This window comes from Pezoporus wallicus, unplaced genomic scaffold (assembly GCF_028554395.1).
Source record: "Pezoporus wallicus isolate ANWC-B61680 ecotype Strahan unplaced genomic scaffold, APGP_CSIRO_Pwel_v1 contig_8071, whole genome shotgun sequence".
In the NCBI taxonomy this organism is placed as follows: Eukaryota; Metazoa; Chordata; class Aves; order Psittaciformes; family Psittacidae; genus Pezoporus; species Pezoporus wallicus.
In genome coordinates this window covers 20934-33886 of record NW_026638403.1, presented here as the reverse complement: position 1 = coordinate 33886, position 12953 = coordinate 20934, and the positions used below count along the sequence as shown (strand labels likewise).

The window sequence follows — 12953 nt, the reverse complement described above, 5'->3', positions numbered from 1 at the left end:
ACAGTCTCTTGTATTCAGTTTTGGAATACCTGCTCTCTCTTTTGACCTCCGACATTCCCTCTACATGGCTCCTCTACTGCTTCCAATATGAGTCTAATAAAAAACACTCCCCAAGAGCTGGTCTCTTGCCTTCAGCTGCAGTGCGAGGGGGTGTGCATGGCTGAGGATGACTGTCTGTCTTCATTCCATGTCTGTGCCGCAGCCAAAACCCAGCAAGGTGAGGACGAAGGGAGAGGAGCAGCGTGAGCAAGGCACAGAGCTCTGAGAGCATCATGTCACTTGAGTGGAGCTAAACACTGCCCTGTGAATGCAGCACAGCCCTTCCCTACATGCTCTCTCCCAGGCAGGGCTGTGTGTCCCGCAGGAACAGGGGTTTCGCCAAGGACACAGCCCATCTCAACACTCCCCTTTGCAGTGCACACAGGTGGCTTCTCTGAAGGGTGTAGCCAGAAACACAGATGCTCTGCATGACCTTTGCCATGGGTTAAATACCACAGACAAGTCCCCTGGAGCACCAACACTTAAGGAGAGAGAATCACAAATTACAGCCTGAAAGACTCCTAGAATCTTAGAAGACGGGGACCTTTTTGAATAGGAACCTTGAGATGTTATGGGATGTGCTCTGGTGACGAAGCTTGTGCTTGCTGCTGGGGGGACCCACAGAGAAAAGGCTGAGTGGGAGGAGGGCTCAGGACTCACCCTGCTCCCCTGGGACAAGCCCTGTCTCAACGGGTCTCCCAGAGCTGCCCTGGGACAGGACCTTCCCTCAACCCTCAGGTGTCACGCAGCAGGCAGGAGCACACAGACAGGGGCTGTCCCTGGCTTGGACAGGAAGAACTGGTGAGATGAAGCTCCACTCTTGGGCCCAGGACCTTGCTGCTCTGCCCGCAGACCCCAGCGCAGGGGATCAGCCATGGATGGGGGAGTAAGGGGGAAAAGCCTGGCAGATGTGCCCCATGGAGGGGAGCCACTGAACATGAGCAACTGAACCTTGCCTGCTTCTTCCATGCTGAGCTGTAACCGATCTCCTCATACACGGCCTCAGGGAAGGGCTCCCAAGCTCTCCCAGAGCTTCTGGACAGTGGCAGAACTGTCCCAGAACAGGCAGAGAGGGGACAGGAACCCACTCTGCTCCCCCAGCTTTGGTCCTTTGGGCGTTGCCTTAGCAGAGGGAAGTGACAAAGTCCCACAGTGTGCAGCCGAGAACTGGGGAACCCTCTGGCCCAGGCAGCTGCTGCCATTGTGGACACAAAAGCTGTGCTGCCCAGGAGGGTCCCGTCATGCAGGGGCTGGCAGATGGACACATAGTGGTTGTAGGGCGTGATGGTGAGACGATAAAATCGTCTGTGTTTGAGGAGAGAAAGAAAAGGACCTGGGCAGCACATCCCAGGAAGAAGGTGGCCCTGGTGTTCCAGAGGGACCTGGCAATGGCTTTAGTGACAGCGGTGGACATGGAGCACAGGTCCAGCAGGGGGAGGTCGAGGAGGAAGAAGTACATGGGGTGTGAAGGCACCGGTTGCAAGCTGTGGTGGTGATGAGGAGTTCGTTGCCCAGGAGTACAGTCAGGTAGATGCCGAGGAAGAGTCAGACATGCAAGAGCTGCAGCTCCCATGTGCATGCAAATGGCAGGAGGAGGAATTGGGTGACGGAGCTGCCACTGGACATTTGCTTGAGCCTGTTATGGGGGGCTTTCCAAAAGGGAAAAGACAGTGACAATTTAGGGGAGAATTCTCTGGGTGAAACCTGATGCATTTCTCACAGAACACCCTGAAACTGCCTCTTCTCTGGTTTCAGGAAGACTTTTGGCAGGTCCCTTCCATGAGCTCTGGTTGGTGCAGGCTGAGGGTGTCCCTGGAAGGAGGGGGCTCTGCTGGGGCTCTGGCAGAGCCAGTCCTGCCCTCCAGCAGTAAGGAAAGAGGAACACGGCAGGAGCGCGTATGGAGGTGTTGTGTCAGATGAAATTCACACGAGATATCAAAGAGTTTTTCAGAAGATCTCACCTGTCCATCAGCTTTGGTCTCAGCTGCCCTGTGCTGGCTCTTTCAGCAGGGAGAGGACTTTACCCAGACTGCTCCAACTCGCAGCCCCTGGGGTGCAGGGACCCTACTTGAAATGACAACCCTGGGTACCCCTGGCTGCACAGCTGGCTGCACACCCCTGAAACCACCCCCGGGAGAAGGCAGGCATCACACACACCCCTTTGATGGTGCACTGGGGAATCCAATGCTTCTCCAGCCCTGCTACTGGGAAATTAAAAGAGGAAGCTCACAAGCCCCTGGCAGCCCCAAGGAGCTGTCCCAAGGGTTGTGGGTGACCCACATCCGCTGCCTGCAGGCTGCCCTGTAGCCCTGTCAGCGGGTGCTGCTACCCATCCCCCAGTGGACCTTCCTGCACACCTTACTTTAGAGACAGATCCTCTACACCACTCTGATCTGACAAACCATTTATCCCTCCTCCCTCATTTCTCTTTTTTATTTGTGCTCTTTTTCTTGTCTGGTTTCAGCTGAGGTTTTCTTGTTCTTCCATCTTTCCATGAACCTGCACTCGATAAATGCAGGTGTAGGCTGTGTTTCCCCAGTTGCTCTTCACAATAAGTTTGATGTGCGCAAAGGCTCTGTGCGTGTTCTGTGAAGAGAGTGACAAGAAAACTGAGGTGTTAAGTGTGACGGTGCAATTGACGTTTCTCCCCCTGCCCGCCCTGCTCCTGCTCAGGAACAAGCTTCCAAAAGTGGGTAGGAGTGGCTGTAGGCATCTGAGGCTCACTGCTGGTACCAGGGCTCCTGCAGAGACTGGAGGCACGGGAAGGGAGAAGACATCCTCTGGAACCTGGCCTGCTGGCGACCGCGCCTCCCTTCCCTTTGCCCCTTTACCTCTGCAGCTTGCTCTGAGCTGACAGAGAGGCTGGGGAGGTCCTCCTATGCGTGAGACAGTTGGTGTGAAAGTCCATTAAGCTCCCGCCATGCTCTCTGCCTGCCTTCCTCCTGGCAGGTGTGAGGGCACCAGGAGAAAAGGGACGTGTTGTGCTGGGAGGAAAGGACACTGTCCAGCCTGTCAGCAGGCCACAGGGTGGAGCGACAATGCTGCCCGGCAGCTTCCCCCACCAGGTATCCCTATTTCTCCTGGCACGAAGATGTTGCTTTGGTGGAGAGGCCATGTGTGCAGCTGGCTCTGCTGAAGGCAGCAGCTGCAGCAGGGGTCTCTCAGGACTTAAGCTCCCACAGGAGCAACCCTGCCCTTGCAAACCTGTTGCTGCTACCCCTACCGCATGCTACTCAGTCCTCCCAGCTCCACCAGGCCTCCTCGGCAGTGGTCTGGGCCCCTGCGCCAGGGGAGAGAGCATTCACGCTCTTCCTGCCACGGACTTGCAGGCACTGCTGGTTTTCTCCTGGGCATCTTGCCTTCATGCACAGACTGTACCTTCAGAGGGAAGGTTTGAATAGCCTCTTTTGTCACGTTGTACATGAACATCCCAAGGAGAGTTTCCTCTTCTCTGTCTGCATTCGATCCCTCAAGGGAAAAGCACAAGGAGGAAGGAGAGAAGCTCAGACTTGTCCCGGCAAAGAGGATGTTTGTATGTGCTGGATCAGCATATACTGCATGGGCTGTTGTCTACTGAGCCTCTCCTGGGGCTCTAGCAGTAGTTAAGCACTGTCTCAACCTTGTGTTTTATTCAAGAGCCCTGAGGTGCTCTCACCAGAATGAGTCTTGAGAGGGATGGAACCCCTAGAGCCCCTGAAGTATCCTGCAAGTGCACTGCAGGGCTTAGGAGAAAGCAGGACACAAATCTCCAAGGACTTGCTTGCACAAAGCAAGCAAGTTCCAGTCACGGCTTTGCCCCAGGGCCATGCCAGCCAGAAGCACCCAGCAGAGACTTACAAAGACAGCGATGTCTCGGGGGGCACTGGTGACGGTCCCGGATGGAGAGACCTCTTTGTAGATGTGCTGCACACTGACAGCAGTCAGATGGACTCGTGCTCGCAACCTGATGACCACCTGGCCCTGGTGCCCTTGTAATGGCCAGCAGTTTCCTGGGGAAATATCCGGCTGCAATCAGAATGTGAGAGTTAATGAAACGTGAGCCCATGTTCAGTTCAACACAGCTGCTCATGTAGCCTGAAGCACAGGTGCTGGTGTGTCTGGGGGGTCTAGTCCAGCTTGAAAATGAGGCACGTGTGAGGAAATGGACAAAAGCAGCAGCCTCTCAGTATTATGAAAAGAGGAGAATACCTGTTACTAAGCCAACCTAGTCAGGCCCTTACAGACACAGCTCTCTGCCCAGTGGCTCTGCAGAGGACCCCCTGCCTCCCACCCCAGAAAAGAACTGTTAGGGCTGAGTATGGAAATGAGGTCACCAGGGAGAATGTCGTTCACCCAGCTGTGACTGAGGACTCTGGGCAAGATGCCGCAGTTGAGCTCTGTTCCCCTCCTGAGGGGAGCCACTGCTTTCGATCGAGGCCAGCCCTGAGTCCAAGCTTTGGCTTCAGGCAACAGATCAGCACTGTGGGCTTGAGCATTACCACTGGACTGAGAGGACAATGCCCAAGGTCAGTCCCCAGCTTCTCAGGAAGGAAACATGCACTGGTGGTTTCTGCTACAATACCTCCAAAATCGTATCAGGAGGGTTGGGAGTGTGGAAGAACCATAAAACCCTGCAGCCCCAATTCTCTTTGCAGTCATAGGTCTTTGAAGTTCTCTGCATGTCAATGGTGGCACCTGTAAGGAAGGGAGAGCAGGTGACTGCACGAGGCCACCGAGTAGGAGGACCCTGTGCTCAGACGCCCTTTCTGATGCTGCTGGACAGCTCCACGTCTGTCAGTCCTCTCCTCATCTCCATGCTGGTAGGGGTGCCTAGCTGCGCAGGATGACAGCACCCATATGCCTGGTGTCTGCTCCTCTCAGCGCCACAAGTAGAAGGCCTGAGGGTGCTGGTGAATGAGGGCAGACCAAAGCTGAGGGCTTGCTGTGTGGGCAATAAAGGATGACCCATCCGTTCTCTTTCCAAATGCATTGATGAGGAAGAGAGCCCCTCCGTCAGCCCTGGAATGTGGGGGGGGGGGGGGGGGGGGGGGAACAGTGCCAGAGGCACCTGCGCAGAGGCGGAACCAGGAGGGAATCCAAGAGAGCCACTGCCACAGACTTGCTCTCAGACCTCATGAAGCTCCCCTGCTTTCAGCTCCCCTGCTTAGGAGAGCAGCACCTGGAGGACATCCTCCTTTGGGGAGTGCTACAGACAAGTGCATGGCAAGGAGAATGGGCTGCTGTGTCCATACCAGAACTTTTCAGGGCCCAGTCAGATCTTCCGACGAAGACTTCCAAAGCCAACTCCAGTGCTGCCGGGTTCACCTCCTGCCTCTCCTGGGAAAGACACAAACAAGCACAGAAAATGAGCACTTCAGCAGTCAGTTCAGCATGGCTACCAGCGCCCAGAAAGGCAAAGAGTCAGTGTCAGAAATACAAGGCAAGCCTTGTCCAGTAAGCTGAGAGACTGCAGCTGACGTGAGCCACAAGCACAGTATATGTGGCCACGACCATGGGGTCCTCACTCCCTTGTTCCCACCTTCCATGCTCAGGCCATGTCCACAAAGGCTGGCCATGGGAGTGGGCCTGGGTCTCCCTGCTGCTCAGGGCCCAGCCAGAGCAGCCAAAGGTGCCCGTGCCAAGGGAAGGATGCTGGAAGATTTCTACTGCCTGAAGCACCAGTTAACCTGGGCCTAGAGAAGGGCCTGGGCAGTGCCAAAGCTCACCCAGCAATCCCCTGGCACAAGCTGGCTTGCTGCGCTCAGCAGGCTGAGCCCACTACTAATCCCAGGTAGTGCTTCCTCAGGGCTTCTGCCCAGCCAAGCCTTCTTCTCCAAAATGCAGGGTTACCTTCTTCAAACTGCTTATCTCCACCTCCAGCTGAGCCACCTCCTCCAGCAGAAGCTGCAACTTTTGGGTTTGCTCTGTCAACAAGGCGTGCAAATTCCTGCAGGAACAGGAAAGCAGATGTTGTCAGAGAGCAGCCCATTCCCTCTGCAAGGAGCAGAGACACAGGGCTTTCTGGTTTGTGAATGCTTCCCTTCCTCCCCACGCTGAAAGAAAGGCAATGGCCAGAGGGAAGTACAGGAGCCGTGGCTGTTAGAAAAATGGGTGCAGGTAGCACGAGGTTGTCCTGGGTTCAGCCGTAGCAGGAATTTCTCTCCTTCTTAGTAGCTGGTGCAGCACTGTGGTTTTGACTTTCAGCCTGGGAACAGCGCTGATAACACCGCTGGTTTTAGTTGGTGCTCAGTAATGTTTACTCTGACCAAGGACATTCTGAGTCTCATGCTTTGCCAGGGAGGAGGGGAAGCCGGGAGGAAGCAGAGAGAGGACGCTGCACCCAAACTAGCCAAAGAGGTATTCCATACCACAGCACGTCATGCCCAGTATATAAACGGGGCAGTTACCCGGAAGGGCTAGATCACGGCTCTGGTCGGGCTGGGAACCATTAAGCCGGTGGGGAGCGGTTGTATTCTCTTCCCTTGTCATTCCCTTTATCATTATTATTACTGGTGGTAGCAGCAGTGGTTTGTGTTACACCTTAGTTACTGGAGTGTTCTTGTCTCAACCCGTGGGAGTTACATTCTTTTGATTCTCCTCCCCATCCCTCGGGGAGCAGGGGGACAGAGAAGAGGGGGAGTGAGCGAGCGCCTGCGTGGTTCTGAGTTACGGGCTGGGCTTAAACCATGACAGGTTGGCTGATGTTCCTGCACAGGTCCAATTCCAGCTCAGGAAACATCTCTTACCTCAGCATCTTTGTTTCTGCTGCCGATGCCCATGTCAGAGCCTGAAAGGGAAAAACTCTCTGTTAGAGTATCCACCACCAGAGCTGCTGGGGCTTCCCAGGAGAGGCTTCCCTAGGAAGCCCCGGCAAAAGCCACTGCTTCTTTGGCTCACTCTGTGTGGACACAGAAAAGCCCACGATTTAGCCAGCCACTGTCAGCAATGCTCCCTTGCAGGAGCTGCCTGTCCCAGAGGGTCCACCAACCTCTCTCTGCGCCTTTGCCTGCATTGTCCACGCTGGCAGTGAGGTCCCACAGTAAACACCAGCTGCAATTCACATCACCAAGAGACAGTCACTTGACCTGGGTTGCTAGTGGTCCCTGAAGCACCGTGGTCTCCTCCTGGTTGCCTTGTGGATGGGGCAGCAGCTAAGCTGAGGAGGTGGGGAACACAGGGTGCAGAGACAGGACCTGCCTCTGACCGGAAACCATCACCACAGGCTTCAGGGCATTGTGTAGCCATGAGCTTCAGGTGTGCTCGCTGACCCAGAGCTCTTTCCCATTTCCCCTTACTGCTCCTGTGAGCCCTGAGACCAGGCTACATCAGCCAGGAGAAGTATCAGGAGGGCCATCAGTCGCCCTGCACAGCCCCTCTGGGTATCCCCCAGTTCAGGCTTGGAAATACATACTCCCTTCTCTCGCAGGCTTGCAGACTAAGCAAGCCCTTTGGTCCTGTGGCCAGTGCAGCAGCATGGCTGGGAGGCTACCAGTCTTACTGGTAGCTGAAAAGCAAGTCCTCGTCAAGGACGCACACCAGAAGCACTTGGACCATGCGAGTTTCCACACATATGGGCCAAAAAGGAAAGCTGGCATCCAGCACAACCAGGCTGTTACTCTCAAATATTTGCTCACACAGACTCACCAAGAACCACTGGAAGCAAGAAGACAATGAATCTCAGGAACCTCTTCTTGTGCACGGCCATCTTTTGCCTGAAAAAGGAGGGTGTCCTATGTCTGTCAATGAGGCAAGTTTCGAGCAAACCAGCTGGATTACCACTTCCAGGCACAAAAGCCACTGTTTTGGAAGCCTGCTCCTGACAACACAGCTGCCAGGGAAGAGCCCAGGAGGAGCACTTTCGGTCCACACCTTTCAAAACTGCCAGCAGCTCTTCCCCCAAAGAAGAACGCCAGGACTCACTACTCCCCGAAAGTAAAGAGGTTGAGCAAATCAAGACTTCCGCCTCCGCACCCCTGCGTCTGGCTACACAGCAGGTTCTCCTACCATGACCAAAGTCTGGGCCTCTGGCGAATGTGTGGCAGGGAGTCTGCCCAGCGGCTTTACTCTTGGCTCTCCCTGAGAACGGCCACAACACGAGCAGTGCTCGTGAGAGTGGGAAGCTGGCTGAGGGCCCTCAGACACCTCCTTTCTCCCCGTGTCCAACACAGAAACACGGAGTACATACATACTCCTTTCCCCATCTCTGCTTGACAGCAAAGATGCAGCCTGCAGCGGAGGAAGAGGAGGAAGTTGGCAGCAGCAGCAGCAGTCCCCACTGCTCGAAGCACAGCCGGCAGCACAGCCCAATTCTCACCCGCTCCCTCCCTGCACCCTGACCCCTGCAGCATGAGGCTACCGCCTCCCCAAAAGCCCAACAGCAGAAACAGGTTGTACGTACACAGTGAAGATGCACACGATCAGCAGGTATCTCCACAAGGTACCTGCCAGATGGCAAATGAGGCTGAAGACCGTCCCTGGGCAAAGAAACCAGAGAAAAGTTAGGCCTATGTCTTGAGGTCTCTTCTCCAGGATGCTCAGCCAAGAGCGTTTTGGCTCCCTGCAGGGAGGCAAGCACCGAGGACTAGGCACCACCTCTCTGGGGTGAGGAGCAGAGCAGCCTGCATTTCCCCAGCCACTTGTGACATTTTGCCAGACTTCTGGCACAGTGCAGCGCTCTGAGTTCACCCCAAGGACTTTGCAGCAAGAGCCAGTGCTGAGCTTACTTGCAAGTGCTGTGGCCTTGTCTTGACGCTTTGGTGGCCCTGGAGAGGATGAGCTGGGAGTGGACTGAGGAAAGCGTTCCACCAGCTCCACCTCTGTGAAAAGGCTCCTGTGGGAGGAAAACAAAAAAGATGCCGATTGCTCTCAGTGCTTGCTGGGAGAGCAAGCCATGCTTTCAGCCACGGCCCACCAGAAGGGGGGTGGGCAATGCACAGGGCTCTTGTGCAGAAGCGTCTGTCAGCTTCCCCATGCTGATCCGTGACCTGCTGGCTGTATTAGGCCGTGTCCCAGCTACCGTCCTAAGCTGATGCCCCATGCACGAGCAGCCAACTTCGTACCTACTCGCCTGGCCGTGGCTCCGCCCTGCAGCCTCTCGTGCTGACCGTTGGTCAGCTGTGGTCTCAAAGGAGACATTTAAGGTCCCTTGGACTCTTTTCCGTGGTGCCTTTCTCCTTGCCATCTCTGGGCAAAGGCAGCCTCCCTGCTCAGCTCTTCCTCCTAAGCCTCAGCAGTCTGGGCTCCTCAGGCAAAACCAGTTCCAGCAGCAGCTCCACGCTGCCCTTCCACGGGAGTGTCCCTGCCCGGGGCAACAGTCACGTGCAGCTGTGGGCTCTTTCCCTGCCCCACAACGCTGTATGTGTGCCAGGTTCTCAGTCAAGATTGGCGGCTCTGATGTCACAGTGGGGCTGAGCAGGGCTCCCTCTGGGCTCCCCTGGGGCAACATGGGGACTGGACCAGACTGGGGCCTGCAGTGTATGGGAAATGGGGTGGGCTGGAGCTGGGCACCGTGACCACCCCAGCACTTCCTGGCCCTAGGCAAATAAAGCTTATCAGCTACACACAGACAGGAGGGATGACAAGAACAAACATCTCTCCTGTTGCCATGGGAACTCTGTTGTCCCTGCAATTAGCTCCAAGTGGCTGCCTGAGGACAAGCGTCTGCTTCACGGTGTCCCTCCGGGTGGCCACATCCTGCTCGGGGACAGAGCTGGCCTGGCCAAGGATGAGGACATTGAAGGGACATCCCTTGAGGACAAGGGCCTTGGGTGACCAGTGTCCGAGTGCCATCCAGGGAGCCAGAGCCTTGCTGGGGACAGAGTCATTGGGACCCACCATCTGGAGGCAGCTCTGCAGAGTGGGACTCCAGTGACCTGGGTGGGTATGGTGGCCCCAGGCAGTGGCAGGCTGGTGGTCAGGGCAGGGGATATTCTGCTCCGTTCTCTGCACTGGGGAGGCCATGGCTGTGGACTGCCCAAGACTGGGGACTACAGTGCATGGGAAATGGGGTGGGCTGGAGCTGGGCCTTCTGACCACCCCAGCACTCCTTCAAGCCGAACCCTCATCTCCCAGTGCCCAGCATTCACCAGTGCTCCCCATCGCCTCCTGTGACTCAAGATCCCAGTCACCCGGCAGTATCCCCACCTGCCAGTGCACCGCAGCTGTCCTCCAACCTCCCAGTGTTCCCTAAGCCCGGGATCCTTCGTGCCCCAGGAAGAGGGGTCATTCCCAGCCCCCTGGTTACCCAAGGGATGGAGAGGGGGCAGGGAGAGTTCTGCTCAGAGACCCCTGGTCTGAGGCTAGCATCATCCCTGGGGGAGTCCTGGGTGGAAAGACAGTCCTGGGAGGCAGGCGGTGCTGGGAGATGATAGTGCTGGGAGGTGAGGGGCACTGGGAGATAGGGGGATCTGGCTTTGGGGGGCTGTTGGAGGGTGCTTTTGTGTTGGAGCAGTGGGCAGACACCATAGGAGGCCTGGCTGTCAGGGGTCCTTTGTTCCCCTTCACCAGCCCCAGATGCCTGGGCACTTGCATGTCCAGCTGCCCCGTGCAGGAAGCTGGACTGATGCCAGCAAAGGTGGCTGAAGCCATGCTGGAGGCAGGGGTGACTCTGTGCCTAGGCCAGGCTTGCTGCCAGGGCTGGTGTCTCTGCCAAGTCTGGCTTTGCCCTGGGAGCTCTCAGGGAGGGCAAGGAGGAGTCCTGGGAGGGATAAATCTGCCCCTCACCTTCTCCAGCCTCATCCAGGACTCACCAAACCGCAGAGAAACATGACGGTCACAGTGCTCAGCATGGCCCTGCTCTTCACTATCCTGCTGTGAACTCCAGCAGATGCTCATGTGAGTCCCCAGTGCCTCGAGGAGGGGCTCAAGGCTGGGAACAGGTCTTGGCTGCAAGATATCAGCTCCCCTGCAGGATGAAATCATAGTGGTGAGCATGAAACCCCTTGAGTTGGCTTCTCCCTTTCCCAAGCAAGAGGAAAGGGAGAAGCCCAAGGTGATGCAGCTTTCTGCCTTCCACAGTTCTGTTTGTTCCCAAGCTTCCATGCAGTATAGCTCCTGATACCCAGAGCCCAGCTCCTTCCCTGAATGGTCGGACCTATCTCCGCCCTAGGAGGGCCTGACCCATTCCTTCTCTCGGTTCCTTCCTCTACCCGACATTAACATCCCATACAGTCCTGTCCCTTCAACGCCATCAGCCTGGTTAATTCACGCCAGTGCCCTGTCTTTGCGTCCCAGTCATCCCATCCCCTCTGGAGATCCCTAATTCCCCAGGCTGTCCTTCCCTCTGTCCTCACCCCTGGTCACTGCATGAACAGGTATCCCAGGTGCAACTTGGAGCAATGGGGTGGGGGGAGCAGAAGGGATCTTCCTGCTCAGACCAGAGGGAAGCCATGGGCCTGGGGAGGCTGGGGACCCCTGTACCCCACACAAAGCCCCACCAAGGTCCAATCCGGATAAGCTCTTTGCTCTCTTTCCCAGGCAGTCTTAGAAGAAAGTGGAGATGATAGCCTGAATGTAAGTACTGGGGTGGACTCAGAGGGCAACCAGTCTGGGGAACTAGATGGCAGTTTGCGCCTCCCATCCCTTGCTGGTCCCTTGCTGGTACTGGGACATGCCAGTGACCAGTGAGCTTTTGTGGTCTCTCTCAGGAGAGCTTGAGGATCTGGGAAAATTCACAGAACTGCTCCACAGCATTGCCTTGGCAGAAAGGTAAAGAAAATGTATTAGCTGTTTGCAGCCCCGCACAGAGAAACCCACTGCCTCATGCAGCTGCTGCTATGTGGACACAAGCTCTGCTGCCCTGAAGGGTCCTGTAGTGCAGGGATTTGCAAATGGCCACGTAGTGGCCATAGGACATGACACTGAGAAGAGAAAATTCTGCTGAAATAAAAAAGACAAACAGAAGAACCTGTGCAGCACATCCCAGGTAGAAGATGGCCCTGGTGTTCTGGAGGGAATTTGCCATGGATTTAGGGACAATGGTAGAGGTGGAGCCCAGGTCCAGGAGGGAGGGGCTGAGGAGGAAGAAGTACATGGGGGTGTGGAGGTGCTGGTCGCAGGCTGTGCTGCTGCTGCTGAGGCCGTTGCGCAGGAGCGCAGCCAGGAGTATGCCCCGGAAGAGCCAGAAGTTCCGGAGCTGCAGCTCCCGCTTGTCTGAGAATGGCAGGAGGAGGAGCTGGGTGATGGAGCTGCTGTTGGACATTTACTGCCTCTGGGCATGGGGCGCTGTCATCGGAGAAAAAGGCAGTGACAGGTTAGGACAGGAGGGATGTCCGATACAGAAGTTCAATTTACACACGACTCTGCTCCCACTGCCCAACCTACTCACCAAGAGTAAAAAAACATCAATGCTCAGGATCCTTCCCTAGCAGGTAAATGCTGCCTCAGTGTCTTTCAGAAGGACGCTCTGAAGAAGTGCTCAGAGGGACTGGAAATTGGAGCAGCATCACCCACCCAGCACTTCCCTTTCCTGCGAGGGGTTGTTCCTTCCCGCTGTGATAAACACATAAATGTATTGGCTTTCACAAATCATGGGTGTTGCTATGTGGCTATAACTGTATGAGTTTGCAAAGCCTGCTAAAGGCAGAAGATTAGACAACAAGTTGAAAATGGCCAGAACTCTTGAGCAAAATGGAGTCACATAGCAAAAGAACTTGTAAAGGTAAAAGAAAAGGGGGGGGGGGGGGGCAGAGGGGTTGATATAAGAAAAGCTAGTGCCTGGAAAACACAGGGTTAAAGTACTTTTAGACTAACTTAGGTCGAAGATAAAGAACAATGTTTGCCTGGCAGAACGAGTTGCTGAATGTGCATTTGCCTTTTGCTGTGTGTTGCTGTGTGCATGCCTGGGCACCTTTAGCTAAAGTCCCCCTGTCACAGCGGCATGCTTGATGGAAAACTCCCGTGTTACCAGGACATTGCTAATGGTCTGCTGCTGTTAC

At 55.7% G+C, this 12953-nt stretch overlaps 1 protein-coding gene and 1 pseudogene across 1 annotated transcript; both read right to left on the bottom strand.

Moving 5' to 3' along the window:
* Positions 1-2347: 2347 nt before the first annotated feature.
* On the bottom strand, positions 2348-9199 carry LOC130599809 (sperm-associated antigen 4 protein-like). The gene is made up of 12 exons (XM_057410573.1): positions 9078-9199; positions 8742-8848; positions 8417-8492; positions 7663-7730; positions 7007-7068; positions 6765-6805; positions 5869-5965; positions 5271-5355; positions 4601-4713; positions 3877-4044; positions 3418-3507; positions 2348-2625 (listed from the first exon to the last, which is right to left on the bottom strand). The coding sequence occupies exons 1-12, from the start codon at positions 9197-9199 to the stop codon at positions 2500-2502; spliced, it is 1155 nt and encodes a 384-aa protein (XP_057266556.1). The 3' UTR covers positions 2348-2499.
* Positions 9200-11659: 2460 nt separating this feature from the next.
* Positions 11660-12247, bottom strand: LOC130599820 (olfactory receptor 14C36-like; annotated as a pseudogene).
* Positions 12248-12953: the final 706 nt, after the last annotated feature.